The sequence below is a fragment of the Orbicella faveolata genome, unplaced genomic scaffold, assembly GCF_042242905.1.
Source record: "Orbicella faveolata isolate gen_17 unplaced genomic scaffold, um_ofav_v1 contig_36, whole genome shotgun sequence".
Lineage (NCBI taxonomy): Eukaryota > Metazoa > Cnidaria > Anthozoa > Scleractinia > Merulinidae > Orbicella > Orbicella faveolata.
The window spans coordinates 15,122,501-15,147,401 of NW_028301565.1; the positions used below are offsets into that span (position 1 = coordinate 15,122,501).

Consider the following 24,901-nt stretch of genomic DNA (forward strand, 5'->3'; position numbering starts at 1 on the left):
GTACGTGCGAGTTTCGTCTTTCATTGCTAAGGTCGGTCTAATGTAGCCTGCACTCCGATGTGTTTAGAAATGCATCAGTCAACAGCTTTCAGCTTGATTACGTGATTAAGCTCGAGATTTTCTTGTTCGAAAATAGCGAGAGTTGAAGATTGATTCACCAGCCAGGAAGAAGAAAATAAAGCGCCGATTTATAACAACTATCGATATCTCAGTATCTAAGCTAACTGAGACAACATGCCAAAATCAGCTTGTGAAATGCTGCTGATTGGGCAGCCACTCCCCAAGTTTGCGACTTAAAATAAAGTTACCTTACCTTACCTTACACGCTTGACTTTCAGGGATGCCTCATTTGCCTATTTACAGATAAGGTTTTTAATTGATCCGTTCGTAGGCTTGCAAGGTGTGATCCCCCGGGTTACCCTGATCGAGCTATAACGTTTAACTTATTTCTTTGAAAAATTCAAGCAACCGTTTACATGACGATCGCGAGCCCGTCTCTGGATTTTTCTCTGGTATCGAGACAACTCGGGTGGGCGAGTTATCTCGCTTCGCAAACGGGTTAAATCTGGCAGACGGGATAACTTAACTTTTCTCATATAATACTGTGGTTCGCACTTGACTGGGGAATATCACGGCTTGCCGAGTGCCATGTAAGGCTTAGATTTTTGGACTGTAAAGCAGAAATTTGTATCGAAGAAGTGGGAACTCGACAAAACTGTTCGAAAAGGCGACCGAAGGAAACTCAAACACGGAGGCATAATTGCGCATTTGAGTGTTTTAATAAGGAATATAAATAGTCATAGAGGGCCAACTTTGACTCGCGGGCAGCACGTACCGGGACAACGTTCTCTCACATAAACGCTGGCTGACGCTGACTCGGGTAGAGGGTTGTCTCGGGAACAGAGACCATATAAATGGTACCTTAATCTCGTCACACACATGAACGCTGCCAGAAGTCGAAAGGGTCGAGTCTGTTAATTTAAGAACCTTGAATTGCGTGTAGGAACAAATACTCTCGAGCTCCGCGCCCGCACTCGCGCGTGCCCGGCTCGCTTAAGCGCGCCCGCTCGTGAAATGACTAAGAAGAATCAAGACGTGTACCGACATCTCAGGATGTGTACAAGGATATACACCAGGAGTATACCGGAGGGACGCGACACGCCCGACGAACATTCGCAAAAGCTCGGAATCGAAGAAAATGTATAGAAAAATTATCCCAAACACCCTTTACTTTCTGAGGTTTGCAGCTTTATTAAAAACTAGCATATGACATGATTTTACATGGTAAACTGACTTGCGTTAATAAATAAAGAAAACTGTCTAGACGGCTTGCGTCTGTGAATAGTTAAGTCGACTTTCCTGTGGACTGGAGTAGTGAATACTTTTTCTATATATTTACGCATGACTGATTGCACAAGTAAAATTATACGACACGGGAAAAAGGAATAGATGGCATACGTGCAAAATTGTCTGCCATATATTTTTCTTTATTCCACGTCATTTTCAAATGAAAAGGCAAACCAATGGACACTTGCTTTTGTTTCTCTAGACAAATGGCTGGTTTATACAAACAATGGTGGCGTTTGTTAGACATTTAGACCAAGTAATGGATAAGTCATCTTTTTATAGTCAATTGTTTAAATACTATTGCTTACATTTCCTGATACTTGGACGTTTATCTTGTTTCGATTATGAAAACACAAGGGGAATATATTTATTTTTTTAACCAAATATTGATAAAGAACACTTCCAATTCGAGCCAATTTAGCGGAGGTAGTGATTATGAAGGTGGAAAGACACGTTTTCCAAGTCATCAACTGAAGATTTCTCTGCGTCAAAAACTATGTAGAACAAACTAAAATCTTTCGATCTCATGGAGGAGTGTAAAGTATTGCTGGAGTACTTTCCCTTAATCTCGGAACACGAAGAATTTTTTCCGACCCTCGTCGCTAATTGCGTCTTCAACACTCTACTCTGCTATACAGCCATCATTTTGAACGTTGTTGCGATCTACGCAATAAGAAGAACTTCATCGCTACCGAAGACTTTAAAAACATTGCTAGTGAGTCTTGCTGTTTCTGATGTCGGTGTTGGTTTACTCGCCCAACCATTTTACAGTTTCTTTTTAATCAAATGGTTACGTAAGAACAACACTGGCTGTGCAATCTACAGGGCTTTTCTCGTTATTATGAATTTTGTTTCTGCGGCTTCGTTCTTCGGCGTTCTGGCCATGAGTGTAGACAGATTTTTGGCAATCCATCTTCATCTGAGATACCAGGAGCTCGTGACTGACATTCGCGTTGTTGCTGCGGTGGCCTCTGTATGGGTGGTGTCTGGGTTAGCGTCTCCACTTATCCTCTGGCTTGAGTCCGATAGCCATCACATACTTTTGACTAGTGTTGCCGTTTTTGGTTTCCTTATCACAGCACTGGTGTATATTAAGACGTATTTAGTTCTGCGACGTCATAGAAACGATATTCAAACCTTTCAAGTACATCAAGTTACACAGGATGGTGGCGAAATCATCAATTTTGCACGCCTTAGAAAATCTGCTGTTGGTACATTTTACGTTTATTTAGCTTTTTGGGTTTGTTATATGCCTTGCGCGATCTGTTTGGCTTCTTTTGTGATATACGGCCCGATCATCGATTTAAAGAAATTTTTTCTTTACTCGTGGTCACTGATGTTTCTCAATTCATCTTTAAATCCTGTTATTTACTACTGGAAGATGAGGCATATCCGACGGACTGTTATTGACATACTGAGGAAAATGGTTAGGCAAAGAAATCAGATATTATTTTAATCACAGGGCTGCAACACACGATATATTAAGTCGTTTTATTAGATGTGCAAAATATTTCCAAATTGATGGAAGCCTGTAAAGAACAGTTTAATAAGTTTAGAGTTGTAATGATAACCTGAAAATAAACAAGAATGCTTATATTAGGACAAAAAGTGGCATTGTTGTTTTTGGCTTTTTTGTGCACCATGGTTTAGTTCGTTAGCTGCCTTCAAAGTCTACGGCTCTAGTATCGCGTTGAGCTGTTTTTTTTTTTTTTTTCGTATTCGACGGATCATCATTGATCATGACATACTGAGAAGCGTGCATGTCATGATACCAAACTCCATGACTCTTTACTACCTTGCGGCGATAAATAACAATTCGTTGTTAGAAAGAGCAGTGAGTACGGATTGAACAAGGCTGTGCTTTTCTTCACTCGAATGAAACAGAACTGCAAACGGAGAATTTTCATTTTGATCAGTATAAGTAGACGAGAGCTCGAGATCAGTGCTTTCTTAATCTCGCAGAGTTTGGTATTTGTTTGATGCCATTATTATAGCGTCAGCTTAAAAGGAATGCTAGTATTGTTTAATTCATCAAAGAAGTGGTGCTGAAACAGGCTGGAAACCGTTGTGAACCAGATTTCAGTTCCACAGATTAGTTAGGAGATCCCCGTACCCGTAGCGTACCCGACAAGGCTATTTTACAGCAAACCGAAGGCCCAATATAATACTCTGTTTGCTTGCGGTTAGTTTCGCTCATGTTTGCTTGCAGCTAGCTTTTATTTGTTGGAAAGGGCGCCATTAGTATTGTATTTGGCCTTTTCCAATCACAAAAAATAGTTAACCACAAGCAAACACGAGTGAAAACAGAGCATTCGGTATTCGGCATTCGGCATTCGGCATTCGGCATTCGGCGCTCAGCATTCGGCGTGTGTTCGGCGTTGAGCCCAGAGCCCCTCTAAAGAATTTGTGGGAAATTCAAAATGGCGGCGTAATATCACCTCGTGTTGCGCTGTAAACTACTGCAACACTGCATAAGGTATGTTGTAATTTAAACAGCATATATACGATTGAAGATTTTTATTCTGGCTTATAGCATGGTCGGTGAATGTCGTTCAAGTTGCTTCTGCTGCATGCTATCTAGTTCATAAGCTGAATGTGTTGACATGCTTTTGGCCTCTCGGAATCCTTGCACATCGTTAGTATAAAAGGATAATATATGAGCTTAGATTTAGCCAAGCTAAGACTAGAAGTGAAGCCCTGGGGTGGGTTGTTCAAAGCCCGATTAACCCAACCCAGGTTAAGCGAAAATTTTGATTTGAGTTTTGTAACTTTGCGGTGAGATTTTCTGTTTTTATTGTTTGGCCTTCCGTTTTGAGTTTGAATAATGCGTCAGTCAATAGGTCAATTCCGATATATTAAAATTCTAACTTGGCTCCGAGGCTTACGGGAATCAAACAAAAGAAATTAATTATTCATCCCTCATCCTTGATGCAATTTCTTTTTTTTTATTCCCCTAAGCCTCGGAGCAAAGTTGGAATTTTAATATATCAGAATTGGCCTATTCCAGCAGCGCCCGTCCCCACCTCCCCCCGGGCTAACCCCCGGGCATTAGCATTTTTTTAAAACAAATGGGCAAATTCCCGGGGTGGGGACGCATAAGCTTATGTGTTCCTGGGGTCACTGTGGGGACACATGAGCTGTCTAGATGCCCAGGGGTGGGGATGAAGAACTAGGGCAAATGCCCCGCCACCGGGATCGTTACCTTCCAACACCTCTGCAGTTTTGTTATTAATCAGTGAAGAAAATGTTCACATGTTAGTACTTTAATGTGCAGTACCAGAAAATATCCATACTCCTCCCACAGAAGGGATTGGAATTTCCTGGGGGGTGGGGGTTCTCTAAGACCAAAAAATTTAAAGAAATGTATCAAGTTTAATTGGAATTTCCAGAGGGGTGGGGGTCTTGGAAAAAATCCCTTCTGTGGGGGAGGTATGGATATTTTCTGGAACTACACAATGCAACGGTAAGACTTGAAGGACAACAGTACTTGTTAGTTGATTCTGATTATATTTATTTTTTTTTGTTATATAGACACCTCTGTTTTACTGGAAAATACACCACTTGTAAAATTCATACAAAACCACATCTGGGACCCAAGTGGCGTATTTTCCATACTAGTGAAGATATCAATGATTTCACTGATATCAAGTTTTTCTCTTAAATTGTACTTAAATTCATTGGCGTATCATCGAAACATCTTTGAAGTCGTAAAGAAAATGAACTTTTAGTAGTAGTTATAATTATTGTATTACTAGTAGTTTTAATACTATTATTGTATTTTAATAATTTAATTGATTTGTGTACTTTTTTTTCTTTCTCGAAGATATTAGCTCAATAGAGCTACTCTGATAATTTGAGTTGAAATAAAGTGTATTGTATGTAGGTATGTATGTATGTATGGGTCTTCCTCGAAAGTCTTCGGCAATCTTAGGTAATCTTTGGCAATCTTCGGTTATCTTCAGAAATTTTCAGAAAATGTGCGGTAATATTCGTGTGACCTTTGGACAAGTTTTGGAGAATCTTCGGAAATCTTCAGAAAGCGGTCGGAAATCTTCAGAAAATTGTCAAAACCACTGTCATCAGTATGTCTATATAATAAAAAGAACATTACATGTTAGCTCGAAGATATGAACTTTATGTTCTTGTGGCAAGAATAATATCTCACGAGTGAGTGCAGTAAACTCGTGAGATATTGTTTTTGCCACTCAAACATAAAATTCATATCTTCTCGCTACTGTGTAATATCCTCTATATATTTTGTTTTTAATAGTTTGCTAGAGGATAGCGTGACATTAAATATTTTGTCGCATAAAAACCATTTTTTTGAATATTATATTCAAGTTATTTCTTATGTGTTATCAATATATGAAAGATTAAAAAAATTTCAAACAAAGACAAACAGCTACAAACATATAATATGAGATTTTCAAATATAAATAGATTTCTACGCGGGTGATTTGTAGTTCATCATATTTCACTGCAATTTAATTTTCTTGCGTTGCCTTCTTAAAAACGTGCATATTGCTATTAACAGCAGTACAATTTCAATCATTGAATTTGTAGTGCTCTAAAACCTATTTCAAAGCCTTTTAACAAAGAAAAAGCCATGACGCTTTTGGAACATTTATTATAATATTATAAAACTACGCTGGGATTGTGGCAGACACGCCCCCAGCTGCAAGCGATGCTAGGCCCCTGTATTCTCAGGCTACTTTTTCTGTGAAGAATCAAGACATTTTAAATGATGATGCAATGTATTTTACATGTAAGCTCGCAAGATCTGTCTTGAAGATCACATCATTTGAATTCGCAAACCTTAAGTTTTAACTCCACTTTCATGAAATAGTTGTGTTTACATCAGTGGTTGTTATGTGAGAAAATAAATATGGTTCACCTTGTTGCTTATATTTATATGCTTACAAGAAATGAAGAAATATCTGAAATTGAGAAAACATACCTTTAAAAACATCTACAAGTTTCTGTAGTCCCTGACAGACAAGCAATTGTTCGACAAACGCCTTGTCTTTCCCAATGAACTCATCCCTGGCACTTTTGAAAACATGTGTGTCAAATGCCGGGGTCGCCCCATGGTACACAAATGCCCAGCCCCTGGACTGCGATAAAATTGCGAATGCCCAACCCCTGGGACTAACAACGTGAGCAAATGCCCTGCAGTTGCCCAGGGAGTGGGGGTGGTGATGGGCACTGCTGGAATTGACTGATACATAATCTCAAAATACACAAAACACAAGCAGCGAAAAACATTTGTACACAAGAAAAATTATACTTCGGTTATCTTTTAATCCTGGGTTAGTGTTATCCGCCTTCTGAACAATCCCGCCATAATTGTTAAATCTGTTATATCACAAGTGTTCCGTAATTGTGTTTGTCGATGGATTGCATCTTTTGTTTGGGTTCTAGCATCGTTAAATTCATGTTTGCCACAAATTTCAGGGTGGTCCATATAGGGTAGTCCAGGGGTAGTCCATTCAGGTAGTCCGTGGACCAGGTCTAATCAGGGTAGTCCATGGACCAAGGGTCAGCAAAATGTACCTTTACACTGTCAGTATAAATGTGGACTGCAGACTGTGGACTACGGACTTAAGTACATGTATCAGATGTAAAATTCAGACTGTGGCCTAAATGTGGCCTACCGACTGCAGTCTGTGTTTTTAATTGACCGGTCATAACTATTATTGCATAATACATGTATAAACGAGAACAAACCTTCTCGTGTGTACGTGCATTGCGATCAGTTCATTTGTTTTCACCCCTGCTGAAGGGAGGCCAATTTCACGTCTATCTAACTGCTCAGGCACAAAAATACTGTCCCTTTTATTTCTTAAATTTCTATTTCTACTTTATTCATATATTTAATTATTCTTTCATTTGCTTTTAAATTGTTTTAACACTCTGCGCTCCGCGCTCTGCGTTTTTGGAACAGCTGGCCATTCATGGTAGCTGGAAAATGGTAATAATAATCACAGGAATCACAGCAAACTTGAGGGAATATAAACATTTATGCACTTATGAATATACGCGCAGGCTGTGAATGTCCTTCACCCAAAGATAGTTCCACAGATAGTTCCGAAAATAGTGCTGCACTTAAATTGTTAAGCAAGCAGAGTTATCTTCTCCCATTTGATTGGTTCATGGACAATATACAATAAACTTGATTGGGCTGCGTAAAGGGTTGCACATACACCGAACCGCAAACATTTTCCTAACTTTAATTGGTATCGGTTAGAGATGACATAAAACAAGAAACAAAATATAAGACTTAACCATGAACATGAACTTCATTATCAAGGTTTATTACATTCTAGGCATTCTAATTACTTTTTAAACAATCGGCACTACTTAGATTACCTTAGAACTTGGAATTCTTACAAATTTAACCTTGCAATGTTCAGCAACTCAAGATTCAAGTTCACGATAATAATTGTTGCTGTTTTAACCCTGTTGATCTCCAAAAAAATTAGCATAAAGTTATTTAAATTAGCCGGACATTCATGTAAATAAAGATGACTTTGCAGATGAGCATCACAACACCAATATAAACACCAGTGGAGAGTTGATCATTAACTAGTACAAGACAGTCTTGCCAATAAAACACATAATAACACCCGGTATTTATTTACTTATTTATTTATTTATTTATTTATGCTCATTACTATTATCTATATTTGATCTACAACCTGCGACCTGCAATCTGCAACCTGCAAATTACACCCTCCATTGATCTGCATCACATGACTGTATGTTCTCACAAAAGAAACAAAAATTTTCCTTTCAGGTGATAAAAAGAACAAGCAAATCCTAATTCAAGTTCTTGCTTCATCATGCCTGTGATGGCGCTCTCCAAGAAGAAAGTACGTGTATGTACTTTATACTCTACTGTAAATATTTTGGAGGCCTAAAATTTCAGGCACTTTCAGATGGTTATATTTTTGGACATTTTTTTGTCCGAAATTAAGGTTGTCCGAAATTTTTTGCAAGTAATGTATATATGCAAACTATTTAAATTTTATGTCATCATAATGAGAGTAATGAGCAGAGAAGAGTGTTCATTTCATTGAGATGTCCCCTAGTTCATAGGATTTTAAGTTTCTCATTTCAAGCTTACTTATTCCTGGGTCAATATTATTCCTTGAAATGAATCAGAATTTTTTTGGCTCTGGCTTCAGAGTTAATATCTGGTTCAGAATCATTTATCCCAACAAGGAATATCATTGCCTGGCTAATGGCTAACATTCTGCTGCAAAAACAATGATTGATTGCTCGGGAAATTAGTTTGTTTTGGTGGGGTAGAAATGTTTGGGTAATCCTTTAGGAGGTTGTGAAATTCTTAAGACTCTGCTGTGAAATTTTGAGAGAAAAGAGTTATTTGCACATTGTTTTTATGCAAGTTTAGCAAAAGTCATGTACAAAATACTTACTAGTTACATATTGGATTTGCAGGCAAGTTGTTAGAGACATAGATCAGAGGAACAAAGACCGGGGACCCAGGACCGGCGACCCAGGACAGAGGACCCAGGACAGAGGACCCAGGAGGAGGACCCTACTCAGTCGAGTCAGAGGATCCAGGACAGAGGACCCAGGACAGAGGACCCAGGACAGAGGACCCAACTCAGAAGACCCAGGACAGAGGACCAAGCACTCAGAATGTTCAGAGGATCAAGGAGCAAGGACTGGACTGAGAACTGACAACTGGGGATCAAGCACAGTGGATGAAAGCAAGCCTTGGACAGCAAACTTTCGTGAGTTGAATATTATTATAGATACATTAAGGTACATGTATATAAGTTATTTCTGGCAGCAGAGATGGCTAGTGCACCTTGCCCTGAGGGTTTTTCTCCGGGTACTCCGGTTTCCCTCAGTCCTGAAAAACCAATATTTTCAAATTCCAATTGAACAAAATTGGTGACACATTGTGGTGGGCCAACTGAGATGAACACTTCTTTGATTACTAAAGGTAAACATTTGTAATACCAATTTATTACTCTCTGTTTATTTCCTAGTTACATGTGTGCATGTGGTTTTGCAGTTTCCTTGGGAAAAAGCTTTATTTATTTTCTGTCTTTTTCATAGATCTCTTTTTTAATCATTGGTAAAGGGAAATTCCTGAATCAATCAATCAATCAATCAATCAATCAATCAATCAATCAATCAATCAATCAATCAATCAACCATTTAATCAAACAAAATAATCACTTAATAACTCTATTAATAGTTAAGATAAAAAGCCCAGGATATGCAGCTACATAGCAATTACCAACCTTTAAATTTATCTAGTTGCAATTTGAAGATCTTTAACATTGTATTCCAATACCACTTTGATGCACATGTAACTAGTACACATGTAAACAGGGTATTGAACTGACCAGTGTGTTGTGTGGGTGTCGTTCATTTGTAAATAAGTGGCTTGCTTGTCACATTTTCCATACATTTCATTATATGAGAGCTGGGAATTATGCCAATAGCAATCATCACTAAAAATTAACTGAAACTCAATTATAGTTAAATCTGTTTCTGTGAATTAAAAGTTTGGTAATTCTTGTTGTATTTTCATGTGTACAGACATAAAACAAAACAGAGCCGACATTTTGTTCAAAATTGACTTAAATAGTAAATTTTCGCAATTATTATTGTCAAATTCAGAAATGGACAATGAAATTTCAAAAAACCATGCAGAAAAAAAAAATGTACACTATCCACTGGATCCTTTTCTCCAAGGTATCATCGTTGGCAAACCAACATCGCTCACGCATCTATTAATTAGAAATCAGTTAGAAATAATCAATTAGAAATAAGTTATGAAATGCTCTTTATTCAAGAAAAGAAACCTAAACTGAACACTCAATCTGACTCAATCAAAGCAAAACTATTTAGTTCTTAATTAATGCTCTCTACATTCCACATTGTAGTGTTTTTAATCAGATGCAACAAGACTTTCACATGCATTCTTAGTATATAAAAAACTCACAAGAATCTCACTTTTAGTTTTACAAATTTGAAAATGATGAATGAGTCATCAAAAGGTCATTCAAAATTATTATCGCCAATTTCTATTCTTAAGTGTTTGTCCAAAGTGTCCATCACTAGAAAATACAGTGACAACTTAATTACCATTTTATTTATTTTTTACGTGTGTACAGACATTTTGAGAGCTCATTAAAAATTCTCATTTTTAAATTCTAGGATGCTCTAAATGCAAAGCTAAAAATATTCCTATTGAGTTCTAACAACAATTTACTTCAGTTCCTTAAAAGAAATTGAAGAAATTTTGGGGTACCACTAGAGAAGTCAGACAGCAGGATATAATCATTAACAGTAAATCTGATTTTACAGAAGCCACTTATTTGCTCATGAAAACCTAGTTTCTCCTTCTCACAAGACTCCTATTGAGCAGCTTTATGATGAAATCCATTCACTTCCATTGGTTTTCCTCAGAAATCTTAAATTGACTGTGGGGTTGAAAAGCAATATCTTTTGCCAACATCAACATAACAAACCTTTTAAGGTTCTCTTCATTTTTATGTCTGATTTTGAAAAAAAGATACATGTATGTTGAACTTAAAATACCATTGCCAGAATGCTAAGCTATTTGCTTTTCTTTAGAAAAAGTTTTCCTCAAAACTAAAAAAATCTTTTTGTAATCCAAATAAACTTGTTTTGGGAAAGAAACTGCTCAATAGGAAACTTGTATTCGAGAAAATATTTTACTTTTTTTGTAGTTTCAATTTGCATCATGCTCTAAAATCATTAGCTAATTCAGTTCTCACTGATCACAATTATTTTCTTTGGGTGAGCAACATTTTCATTTTTTTTCAGATCAATAGCATGTTGGTGCTTGAAACTATAGTATTGGTTTTTTTTTTAACACCTTTGAACAAAGGAAGCTTTCTAAAACTACCCTTTTGTGGTAATGCAGGTAAACTCGATTGGCTGATCAAGAAATTATTAATTGAATGCATTACCAATCTGCTGCTTTTCACAAGTTTATTCAATTTACTAAAAAGTGTTATACAAAATTGTTATTTATTACTCGATCAGTATTACAAAACAATCTGAGCTACATTTTTTCAAAATAATGCATTTTAAGTATATTCAATTGTAGGATTAAGAAATTATGAAATCAATGCAATACCAATCTGTAGGATTTCACAAATTTATATCACTAACATGCATTTATAGTCACACAAAATTGTTATTTCTTACTCCATCAATTTTTGAAAAACTATTTTTTTTTTCTAAAATAATTTCTTTGCCTCCTTTGTTTAAAGGTGCCACAGCAAGCTCATTAGCACAGAAGTAAACAATTAGTTATTAACTCAGCTAAGAAAACACTACAAATTGTAGTGTCATAAGGTCTTCACAATAGTATTGACACTAACGTGTTAAAGATAGGCCAAACGTGGGGATAGTCAGAAGAGCAGGGGTGTAGAACAGACCCTTCAGATCTAGTGGGCGTTCCTAGTCAGCCATAATATTGGCATCACGTATAATAGAGAGAAAATTAACACTTATGGTTATTTTCGTTAGGGTTTCGATGCAGTAGTTTTCAGTAGTTCAAAACCAGTTAGGGAATCGGGCTTTTTAATCCTACTTTTCTCCAAAAGGTTTTAACTAAAGCAGATTGAGTATGTCTAAGTATTATTACTACTTAAGTATCAATTTGATAGCAGAACTAGTTAGTTAGGGCATAAGTTTTTTTTAACTCAAGTGAATAGTTTTTTTTTCACTGTGCTAATGAGCTTGTTAGTTTTTTCTTTGTGGATTTGATATTTTCCACTGAACTAAGTATATTTTAGATTATTTTCAGGAACTGAGATGGCCCATACACCCGCACACAACACAAATGGTCAAATTTAAATCTAGCCGATCGATGTCCCTGCAGGGTTGTGGAAACTCTTGCTCTGAGGACGGTGTTTCTGACGTTCCTCTGCGATATTCCAACTGGGAAATCTTGGTGAGTTTATCTGTTCCGCTAATTTTTGATGGAGGCACTTGGACACTTTGATGGTGTGGTCGTTTGCTCTCAAGTGGAGAAGGCATCATGGGAGAAGGTGAGGGTTTGCTTTTCATGTCTTTCAATTGGCTTTACTTGACTACGTCAGAAAACCACACCTTTCTTCCAATTGGCTTGGAAGATCTTTGTTTTCAATCAGTGTTTCTAGAATTTTTCTGTTGTTGAGGACGTAAAACAGTAGTGCTTTACTGCAGGTCATGGGTAGTACATTTCCAGGATATTGGGGTTAGTTTTAAACAATGAAGGTCACTGATCTGGCTTGACTGGAATTTCACAAGCGACACTAGATTGAGCTGATAGTCTTCTGGGATTCTTCTGAAAGAGCTGATTCTCGTTTAGGGCTTTTTTAAATTAAAAATAATAATTTTCTTTTCGTTTAAAGTCTAAAGATAAAAACAAATTAGGTATCGATTAAAAGTAAATTAGTCACAATTATCTTAGAACATGATTTATTAACACTATCAGTCCACAGTTCAAAGAAAAATTAAGAACATTAACCGCTTATATTATAAATTAAAATTATCTGTAATTACAACTTTGGCTTTTTTTATTAACTCCAGGAATTAGTTAACCTAAAAGGACTAAAAAGCAGTCTCCTGCGCTGGCGTTACTTGAGTTGTAACGCAACACTTCTCGGAGTGTTGCGTAATGATACAAATAACGTCTATGAAGGAAGCGTCTTTTTGGAAAATTTTAATCTTAGCTACTAAACATATAGTTACATTTTCCGTGATCAAAGTTCAAAGCGTAGGCCAATTGTTCATTTTGACTTCCAAAACGTTTAACTAGCCTCGTAAAGACTTTTTTGTAATCAAACATATCCATAGTTCGATATTTAGTTTTTGCACGTCTAGGGTTTATCTTGCCTTCTTTAACTTACTTAATCTTGAAGTTGGTGTTTAATTTCTTTTTTTCAGTAAACTTTGGCCATTTTCTCATTTTGATTTCCAAAACCTGAGATTTACCGCGGAAACTGTATTTTTTGACTAAGTACATAACTGTAAGCTTATAATCAATGTTGCATTCCAAAACTGTAAATTCAACGTTTTTTTTTTTTTTAATTTCGTAGGCCAATTGTTCATCGTTACGTCTTAAACAAACTAAACCTAGGAAACTTTTCTCAATTTTTTTTTCTAATAGTTGCTCAACTTCGTTGTTATCCTCGGCAATGCAGCGGCAGTTAATCGTGACGAGACGAAGTCTGAAACCGAGCGGTAAAACCTTTCGTGGGGTCGATTTTGCCGCTCGGTTTACGTCGACTCTTCCGACTAAATGCCCTAAGTTTCCGAGGATCAGTCGTTTAACGTTATTCAAAGCCAAGATTAACAATAACAAAAGCACAAATAAGTTTCAAAATTCCACCGTGTTGGCCTTTTTTAAGATGATTTTAACTGTGAATATTTAATGAGATTTACTATGAATATTTAAACTACGATTTCTTCGAAAAATATTTGGATTTTTTTTACAAATTAGACTCGATCGATTTTAAATAACTGAAATTAAATATCAAAACAAAGTTAACGCAATTCTAGGTTATGTGAACGGACGAAAATCGCCCGTTTGCTTTCGCCTTAGTACTTATTTACTTTAGCAAAATACGCTTACACCTGGAAACAAATTACTAATCTTTCATCGCTTTAACTTTGATCTTATTTAAACATAAGCGAAAATTCCTAACTTGCATCAGCTTGGACGGTAGAGTTTCAAGTGACTTGTGTTCTTTTGGTGAAGTTTGTGAGAGGACAGTCGGCAGGAGGTTTGGTCGGCAGGTCAGATCAATGATTTTTTGCGTTGGATTCTTTTCTTGGCATCCATGGAAATTACTAAACATGACTTGTACTTTAGCGCTCCTGTTTTCCTTGTCCCTCCTACGGAAATTTCTAGATACACTGCTTGGAACACGCATCTTAAATCTTACTATTTTGGTATTAATCTTTTCGCGCATTACTTACGGCTCTCAGAGCTAATAAAAATTCCAATTCAAATGGTGTGGTATTATGATGTAATTAAATGAAACCGAGGAGACATGGGGAGCAAACTCTCACCTCCCTCATTATGCCATCTCCACTTGAGAGCAAACGGCCATATCATTTAAGTGGTCAAGTGTCGTCATCAAAAATGGCGGAGCAAATAAACAAACCAGGATTTTAAAGTTGGCATATTAATGAGGAACAGAAGAAACACTCTCACTAAGAGCAGAGTGAAACAACCCGACAAGCAAGGACAAGATCGGCTAGATTTTTTTTATTTTTTTAACACTAAAAACGCAAATAAAGAGACAAAGAGACAGTTTTATGTGTTCTCGTTTTCACCAGCAATCCATCATACCTAACCAGGTAAACACTTGTGTCCATGACTAAGTCCTGATATACAGCGTAATCTGTCACGCAACCTGCCCCGCAATCTTCTCGCAAACGGCGTGACAAGTCGATGAAACATCGAGCCGTGTAACACAACGCGCAACGGACAAAACGTTTGCAAAATAAGTCGCTTCAACGGTTACAGAAAGTAGAACTAAGTTCCAACTTTCTCCAACCGCTGTAGCAGCTGTCTCGCATACATTCTGTCCGTTACACGGTATGATAAACGACCCAATGTTTCATACAACGCACTTGTCACGCCGCCATCGAAAACATCAAGAGATTAGTTGCGTAAGAGATTACACTGAATAAGAGGACCACAAACCAAGTTCTGCTTTTAAGAAAACCACTACTTAAAAAAACTGACTACCATAAAACTCTCATTGTACTTCTATCGCGTTTTCGCTGTGGTATTTGCGAGTTGCAATCTGTACTTAGTTGCTCAAGAAGTCAACTTTCAAAGAAGTTAGCCCTTCCTTATTCACACTTTGAGCAACTGCCAAAGAACGTCCTTACGTAAGCGTGACGCAAGTCTTTGCATGTCACGCTATAATTTGGTTACAAAAATCTGCGATGAAATTTTCAGCATGTAAAAGTAAATGCTAATTTTTTAAAAACCCGCGGAACGCGACAATGACTTTTTTGCCTGATGTTAACGTCAAAAGCGTTGGTCCCGAAAAAGAAAATAATCCGGAAAAGCCATTTTCCAAACTGAGCAACTAAGCACATTTTGTGCCTCAAAAATATGGTATTAAACACAAAGACGCACTATAAACGGAATTACAAAAACAACGATAATTTAATACAACTTTGAATTGTGATAGTAAATTTCCGAATAATTTTAAGAATTTTGCAATATTTCAAGACAATTAATTTTGTAAAATATGAATTAAAGATTAAAATAGTATCCAGCTTTACAGACGGCTACATCCTCAAGGAAATTAAATGCATGTTTTTAACTTTCTTTGTAATTGTAAATTTTCAAATAACTTTAAGAAGTGTCAAGTATTTCAAGAAAATCTTTTTAAATGAATTACAAATTAAATTGTATCCAAGTTTACAGCTAAATCCTCAAGAAAATTAAGTGGCTTTTAAATTTTTTTCTTTGTAAATGTAAATTTATAAAAAAGGATTTTGCAATATTTCAAGAGAATTTGTAAACATGACTTCGAGATTATATTGTATCGAAATGTAGACACAGCTACATCCTCAAGTTGTGCGTCTTTGTGGTTCTGAGAGCTTTATAACATACACTGCATTTCAGCAGTGATTTCCCTGTACCCTTATATCACTAACTTTACAATGGCCCATATTGTTTTGTTGAGAGACTTCACTTAAAACACAACCCAAATGGGTGGTATGTATTTTCATGGATTTTCCACGAGGTCTGGACCATAAAACAACCAAGACTTCATAGCCTTATTTCAAAGGAATTAATAAATAGAACGGGTAATTGACATTTATTTTGTACTTATCACTTCAGCAAAAGTTCAAACAAAGTTATGAGAATTTAGTTTTTAAAAGAAATAAAATATCTGAATCACACAGCAAAATCCCAATTTTGATTTCTAAATTCATCAATAATGCATTGTAATAAATCTGCATAGTCAAAGAAATGAGAGTTTAGCAGAAATGAAAATTAAATCTTTTTGAAAACTCGCAAGACGTTTTTGAACTCCATAAACAAGCAACGATGAAACAATCAAATAGCAAAGTGGAATCACCATTTTCATTTTCTACTGATCAATAATTCGTTTTGATAAAGCCTCATTGTAAAATCAAAGTAATTGGAATTCAGTAGAAATCAAAATAACTAAATCTCTTTGATTGAGGTGATACACAATTGACATTTTGGAACTTGAAAAGACTCGTACCCCTGCCCTGTAGAACTCTTGAATACCAAAGTGCAGTTACTATTATATTATTTTTTTTTATTTCATGAAAAATTCATTTTAACACTTGCAAATTGCACTTAACTGGTGATCAACAGATTGAACAAACCAAAGTATTTCAAGCTTTTTCATTGCTTGCAAGTCGTCATATTTTCCAAGTATTTTGCAGATTTGGGTAACTTGCAAAATGTATTGTTTTCAAACTCATGCTGAAGGGATAAGTGTTGATAAATAAACTGAATGGTAAAGTCATATTTGTACCAATGGGCCACTGTACAGTAACTACAAATACCACAGACATGCATAGCCAAACAGAGGTCAACTGAAAACTAACAGACATCGCAACAATAAAATGCATTCTAAATAAATTTGTTGAAAGTGGATAACATCTCAGAGAAGAACGTGAATAATAATGTGAATAAACATAAACAAAGAATTCTCCAAAACAAATTACAGAACAGCCATAGAATTTGTAAAACAGCTTTTCAGAGAGTAATTATATTAGTTACTCAATAATTTTATTCTAGTTGTCAACTGTAACAACCACTGCTAAAATCAGTCAGTCCTTAACATGTTTTGATAAGGAGTTGATATTCGCTTGGAAAAAATACATTTTGATGCAAGTCAGTTGCAGGTTTTTCTCCTTCCCGCCAATTTCAAGTCAAACGAAATGATGTAACATAAACGCCGCCTGGCTGCCAAGTACAGTTTCAAAATGGCAGTCTCTGAAGTTGCTTCTTTCGAGACAAATTTCTTCAGGATAGCAGGTACTTCAGAGGCTGAAACTTTGGTGAAAGGAAAAACATTGTTTACTTGCTATAGGCGAAGCCAAAAAAGTAAGCTTTTTGGAGTGACCTTTTTTAAGTTGAAAAAATCCCTTGACTTCTTATATTGAGTTTCATTTTTCACTAGCTAGAAAGGAAATTTTTGGAACAAATGTTCTTTACAATTGGACGGTAGAAATATTTTAAAATACACATGCACATGTAGAACAAGAATGAATGAAATGATAAGTCATCTACATTCAGAAATGTTCTCCTCTCCTGAAAAATTACTGTATTTCCTCAGTTGGCCCCTTCCTTCTGTAAAGAGTCCAACCTGCCCATTTATTTTTACTTGTTGTTCAGTACCCCTATCAGGGACAAAAGCAGAATTATACCCTCCAGCCCCACCACCGCCCCCCCCCAAAAAAAGACATTTTCTCTCCATCACTGTGTAAAACATTTATTGACCCATCCATGGAATTCCTTCTCGACAACCTGCCTTAAAGTTTATCTGCAACCCTTCAACTATAAGAAGTTGAAGTTTTGTAGTTTTTTTCTGAAGGCAAGAAAGCATACAATGTGCATACCCCCAGGTGCACTTTGTTACATGTACCTATGAACTGGTAAGATTGCCATGTTGTAGTATGCTTCTTCCCTCCCCATATTTACGTCTATGCCAATCTATTTTTGATTCTAATGATCTAAATGGCAGTATGTTGTCTAGAATGTGAAACCAATCAGGGGTACATGTATGCGCATTTCTCACATTATCACAGAGCAATCTCTTCCACTGATCCTCAGGCCCATCTGTATAAGGACACCAACCCAACCCCTGCCCCAGTACAATTTTTCAACAATGATGAAAAATTGCAGTTTGCTTGAAGTTTCTGTAAGGAGAGAGGAAAGGGGAAGGGGGTGTTTAATGACGAATTTTAGTCAGAATTTCCTATTAACTTCCTCTATCCAGTATCCCTTATAATTAGCCCCAACCTCTTTCTTTTTCCTGTTTTGATCCATATGGTGGGTGATCATATTACAGTGTAGCATTGACACAGCAGCTCAGCACTCTTTCAGCCATAAATTTCTAAGCCCTTCCAGTTGAGGTCAAAAAGAACAGAATTTCCTGGTGGTGTCAACGATAAATTTATACAGATCATCTGATTGTTTTATACAATCCCAGGACTTTGAATTGGTTGATTATATCGAGTCTCCATTCCATTAAAGAAGTCTTTCCAAATCTCCTTTTCAACCTACAAATTGCATTTTAATTTTGATATTTGATCTTACTATTAAGCCCGCTTCCCCTTCTTACATATGTGTATGGGCAAAAATCAGGAAGTCCAACAAGGCTTTCAAGGAGGAAATACAGTAAAAACATAAAATATAACAATGAGATGTCATCCACTTTGAAACTACATGTAGTTTACTTACTGAGCCAATGAAAGCATTGTAAATCATTTACATGTCTGTGCTATTTCAATATTAACAGCAGAACTTGGTTTACATCAAGGAATGCAATGATCGACTCAAAACTAATCCTTAACCTAGGGAACTCTGGGAAATACAGTGTAATAATGAATCATGACAAGGTTGGAGAGTGAGGGGGGGGGGGGGGGGAAGGGATGGTGGGCATTGAGGAAGTCATTACAGTATGTCCCATTCTGAGGTGCCCAAAGGAACAACTGTCAAGTTGCCAACCACAAAGAAAAAAAGTGGACAAGTACCATTAAGTAGTTTGTTTAGTGTGAAAGCACTCATGCTATGAGAACTTGTCAAGCCATTATGAAAAGGTAGTAATCAGTGACTGATCACTTATGGTCTGATTCAACTGGTTTACTTTTGGTGAAGTTTGTGTTGAGGCTGGTTGAAGAACATCATGAGAGTTCTGTTGAGGTCAAGAAATACCGTAGTGACTTCTGTAGGGGTGAGTAGTTGTTGGTATAAGTTGAGTAGTGTTGGTTCTTAGTTAGTTTGATGGTCACTTATTGAAAGTGTGTTGCACTATAGGTTTTAATTTGAATGGAGTTAGTTCAGTAGTTTGGTTTTATTCCCTGAACTCTCCCTGATTTTGAAAAACGACCTGACTATTTTGGATCCTATAATAACAGTGCATTAATTAAAAAAGGAAAAAAGTGGTGCATCGTAATTCTTTTTCTGCAGCAGAATTTAATGACTTGGGTAGCCTGTAGGGATGCCCTAGGGGGATTCCCCTGAAAGAACCAGGTTAAGTTTTGATTTGATCATTGCATAAGAACACAAGTGTTTACCTGGTCCTGGATTGCAAAAAAATAAAAATAAAAATAAAAATCATCATTCTAGAATAAGCTTGTACTAGATAGTATTCTCCTCCTGTCTTGTCCTCAGGTATTTTGTCTTCAGCTGTTCAAAAGAAGAAATAGAAAATTTTAGATAGTGTACAAATGTTTATGGTGTAGTGGCATAACACCAGGTGAAATGGTCTCCAGATTAAGAAGCCTTCCCAAAGTCCTTGAGTTATGATCTTGAACACAGCACTTTACTCAAACAGTAACTTACATGTACTTCACCAAGGATTATAAATGGATACCAGCAACCTACAGTGGAACCCTGTTAATACAGCCACCAATGGGCCATGAAAATTTGGACATATTAAAGCAACCAATCAGCAAAAACCGTTCGCCAGGCAAACAGTTGGAAGAGTATAAACAAAGGTGTGACTACAGGCGGACTTTTTTCGTCTTGTGCTTCATGCTTGTGGGCAAATTTCGCTTTCTGCCCCGCTAATTGGCCTGTTCTGCAGGCTACATGACCCGTTAAAGTACATGAACTTTGTCAAGGGGAATTCCTGAGAAACACTAAAAAGCAAGCCCAACCAACCCACTCCAAACTTATTTACCAATTCTGACGGGGGTACATATCGGCAGTGAGAGACCAATCCAAGTTTTCACTCAATGCTTTCAAGACTGACAGCTGGATACAAAGCTTAATGAAGGCTTACTCCTCTTTCACATATTCATCAAACATGTTCTCCTGATTGCAGTCGCCTCTTGTTCACACACCATGGCTAGTTTCCACTTGTTCCACTACTCATTGCCATTTTAAATTTGTCAAACAAACTTCAGCCTAAACGTTTTGAGTTGTAAACCAAACTTACATGTACCACATGCACAATTCATTACACTGTCCCCTTAAGCTTCATGGAAATCTTTCAAATCTACATATCCTCTAACATTGTTCAAAAAGGAGGGATTTACTTACAAAAAAGTCAAATAGTTTTAGCTTGTTGTGATTTTAATTTACATGTATCATTGTTTTAGTGTACTAATTACTAAATATCTGCTTCTTGTAATGATTTCAAAGCTCAAAATAGCGATTCTCTGGTCACCAATGAGATCCAAAATCAAGTGTTTGTGGGCAGGTATTAAGAGCAGCTTGCTGTAACAATCACCTATACCTTATGCAGGATAGAAAAAAAAACTGATTTTCTCAAACTTTGTCAGGAAGGAGGTTTTCAGTAACTTGTTTCAAAACTGTAACTTTTACATGTAGGTTGTTTGAATATTATTTTCTTGTTGAGACAGCCTTACATGTACATATTTTGCCCTGCAAAAGCAAAACGCAACCCTAAAATTACAGTTTTTACAAATGCTAGCGAGGGAAAATGATAAGTGTGGCTGGAAAAGCTAACCCATAGTACTAGAATATCATGTTTTAGCAGTTATTCAGCACTGTCAGATTTGTATGTAATTTAAACCTGAATTTTTCATCAAATTTTCAAAATTATATATGCTCCGACAATGTTGTGCCACGTCAAAATTTAGTTCAATTTTGTGAACCAATTAATCACGGTACATGGTTTATGAGTACCTGTCAAAACAATTTTCCTGGTCAAAAGTATCCCTTAATCTAAATTTTTATTGCAAATCTATGTAGCTTGGGCAAAACAAAAATGAAATTATAAAACACAAAAATTGAGAGCATCTTGAAGACTGAGCACTTATTATGAGCTAATTGCCTGACATTTTGACCTTTCACTCCGTGACCATTATCTCTAACATTGATCCAGAAGTTTGCCTGTAGGTCTAATTTCCAGTAAAATTGTCTTTAGGTCTCTAAGATCAGCTACTGCAATTGAAAATACATAATTATCAGGCTACAAACGAGCATTTTAAGCAGATGTTAAGGTGACTGAACACAGTTTGACATGCGCTTTTGCTGATGCAATTCAGCGTGAGCACAAGGATTGCAAAAAACAAACATGCCGTCAATAGAGCGATCATTTTATTTACTCAACACCCGCAGTATCTTTGCTATTTTTCTCTATAATTCAACACAGCGTATTGATGGCTTTAGTCTTTTGTTACAAAGATATGTTAGAAAAGGTAATGATGCAAAGAACCCAGCAATTCTCAGCTTTTTCTTTCATACCAAAAGAACCCAGTTAAATGCAGCACATGCATAGTAAGTAAAAAAATTACGATTGAATGAAAATTGCACTCTCGGAAATACGCCTATTTCTTGAGAACCACTCATTAGAATTTCACGAAATTTGGCACAAAAATACTTTAGGAAATAAGTAACTGGAGTATTGAAAATAACTGAACTTTAACGAAGGAAATTCTAGATATTCCAGTGAACCTTCAACAAGGGATAGTTAAAGATCTCTCTGTTAAATTATTAGCAAAGTGGTGTTAACTTGTGAGAATCGTTACAAGCTTGTCGCATGCAAATTATAAAGAAAATCTAATGACTAGATTTTCTGCAAATAAACAAAACCGATTTTAAAGGCCTGTTTATATTTATTCATGTTGCCATGACAATGGCCAATACGTCAGCTTAACCACCAAAAAAACCAAAGTTTGTGTTGTTAACTAGCTTGCTGCCATTTTTGACGACCGAGGGATCAAGGATTTTAGAGAAAAAGGCAAATGAAACACAGGTATCAAAAACTGTGTTCAGCCACCTTAATTTTGGATAAGAAATCACACATTTGGTGGTTGGCGACTACAGACAACGCATGCAACAAAATATCAGATAATAATCAGCATTAAGATAAATCTTAGAGAAAACTAGAAGAATACATACAGTAGTTGGCGAAATTTCTTACTTTAATTTCACCTATCTTGAAAAAAAAACTGGCTGAAATGGTAACATTGCTTGCAAGCTTTACATTGCGTGTACAAAGGATTCTTAAATGTTGCCAGGTCTGAAACAGCTAGAGTATTGATTTAAAGGTCAGTACTTACATAGGGTATCAAATGTTTGGTCAGGGCATTAACAGGGTAGGAAAAATCGTAGCAAAAAAAAAAAAAAAAAAAAAAAGGATTTTGCTAAATAGAGTAAGGGTTTTCAGAAGTGCTCCACCCAATTTTTCTGGGAGTACACCCTCCCCAGTGGGAATAGGGAGGGGATCCGGTGGTTTCAGATTGACTGATACAAATATGTCCATTACAAGTAAAAGCATTTCAAAACATTAATTTCCAAAACATTTTACACATAAGCTTAATTGCTATGTATTGTCTCATTCCAGATAAATTACTCTAAAAAATCTCGTTATGATTAAACAAGACAAATAATTCATCTGAGATACAATTATTCACCTTCTTAGGCAGATATAGCCATTCTATTTATTTGATCTTGTCTGCTGTATGTATGCGTGTGTGTGTGTGGGGGGGTAACACTCACGAAAATACACATATGGCGGGGAGGGGAGGGGAGGGGGGACATACACGATGATGTTTCTTGCAGAACGAAGCTAACTTAGAAGCAAGCTGGAACCCGATCAAAAGAGGAAGAAATACATAATACTACAGTTAACAATGTAAATAAATCACATATATTTTGTTTGTCCAAAAAGCTTACCTGCAATACGAGTTCAATCGCTCGCCAACAAAGCTCTCCAGCTCTAAGCGCAGTTCTTCCCTGAATATACAACAAGTACATTGATAAGGAGAAAGTCCTCCATGCGAACAAAGCATGAAAGCACTAGAAGGAAAGGTACTAAATACACAGTGAATAAGAGCAAATTAACCTGTTCGTCTGCCTTTTGTCGGCTTCGTTCAACTTTCGCGGTTCAATAACATGGACGAACTGTTGTTGCAAAGAATGCTGGGAGAGTTCACTCATCTCGAGTGTTCGTGTAGTGATATTTGATACCCTATTTATGACCAAAACGGCTGAAAAACCATACACTCTTTGGGGCCGCATATAACTATATAGCGCATATAAAGCCTAGTTCTCATATCCCGCCGACCTACCTGCAACGCAGCCGCCAGTTGCAACTGAAAATGTTAATCGAATCGTCGTTGCGTCCGCAGGTAATGTTCACATAAAATGTTTTCAACCGCCGGCTTTAATTCCCTGCAGAGTTAAACTCAGCTCAACTTCGCAACTTCGCTTCAACAGAAGTGTAATTAGTAATGGCGTAATGGCGTTATACCATGTCGCGCTAACAAAGTCGGCTATCTTCCCGAAGGGGGTCTTCCACAACATTTGGGTTGGGGTGTGTGCCTCGGAAATGTAACCACTGGGATAGGCTTTATTCATAGCCTTATCTTGCTTTGGTAAATATGCAATGAAAAAAATGAAAGACCTTGCTTAAGTCATAAAGTCTTTTTTGAAATCCCTTTTAAAACCTTTCCCAAGAAAAAAAAAACACCATCAAGGTCAAGAAGTCTTTTTTGATGTCCCTTTTAAAATCTTTCCCAGCAAAAAACAAAAAGATTTCCATCAAGATCCGTTCTTTTGCAGGTCTTCGCCCATTGGATACAAGCTAATGAAGGGAGCTTAAATAAATTTTAAAAAAACACGTAACAAGATGGATATATTTTACGGTCAGCTAGGTTTAATGTCAAATCTTAAAAGCTCTTCTCGCCCTTAACTTGGTTCAAAAAGGAAAAATAAAAGGTTGGGCGGAAAGAAATCAATGGAGTTCAACACAAAAAAATTGGAGTCCCTCTGCGGGGGGCTGAACGCCATGTCCTTCCAAACAGAAGCCCGGAAATGTAACCACTGGGCTACAGGGGAACTCCTTGAATTCGGTAGCAAATTCAACGGTACCTATATGCACATGAAATGTAGGTTTTATTCATAACCTTATCTTGCTTTGGAAAATATGAAATGAAAAAAAATGAAAGACCTTGCTTAAGTTATGGAGTCTATTTTGAAATCCCTTTTAAAATCTCTCCCAAGCGAAAAACAAAAAAAATGTCCATCAAGATCCGTCCTTTTGCAGGTCTTCGCCCATTGGATACAATCTAATCAAGCTAAAGAAGGGAGCTTAAATAAAAAAAAAAAAAACTTACGTAACAAGATGGATATATTTTACGGTCAGCTAGGTTTGATGTCAAATCTTAAAAGCTCTTCTCACCCTTAACTTGGTTCAAAAAGGAAAAATACAAGATTGGACGAAAAGAAATCAATGGAGTCCAACACAAATATGAAAAAAAAAAAAAATTTGGAGTCCCTCTGCAGGGGGCTGAACGCCATGCCCTTCCGAACCGAAGCTCGGAAATGTAACCACTGGGC

The 24,901-nt window shown here is 36.7% G+C and overlaps 1 protein-coding gene and 2 long non-coding RNA genes across 4 annotated transcripts; 2 read left to right on the forward strand and 1 right to left on the reverse strand.

Moving 5' to 3' along the window:
* The first annotated feature begins 1,764 nt into the window (after positions 1-1,764).
* On the forward strand, positions 1,765-2,955 carry LOC149102385 (adenosine receptor A2b-like). The gene has a single exon (XM_089275155.1). It carries the CDS (start codon positions 1,874-1,876, stop codon positions 2,801-2,803), a length of 930 nt encoding a protein of 309 aa, XP_089131281.1. The 5' UTR covers positions 1,765-1,873; the 3' UTR covers positions 2,804-2,955.
* Positions 2,956-3,745: 790 nt separating this feature from the next.
* On the forward strand, positions 3,746-22,666 carry LOC110055909 (uncharacterized). 2 transcript variants are annotated; one of them, XR_016202575.1, is made up of 4 exons: positions 3,746-3,823; positions 8,144-8,219; positions 8,809-9,107; positions 19,760-22,666. It is a non-coding gene; the product is annotated as an uncharacterized LOC110055909 (long non-coding RNA). The 2 variants fall into 2 exon arrangements; XR_016202574.1 differs by lacking the exon at positions 19,760-22,666 and having other exon boundaries at positions 8,809-10,121.
* Positions 19,010-23,466, reverse strand: LOC149102386 (uncharacterized). Its single transcript, XR_016202576.1, has 3 exons — positions 23,406-23,466; positions 23,237-23,296; positions 19,010-19,774 (listed from the first exon to the last, which is right to left on the reverse strand). It is a non-coding gene; the product is annotated as an uncharacterized LOC149102386 (long non-coding RNA).
* Positions 23,467-24,901: the final 1,435 nt, after the last annotated feature.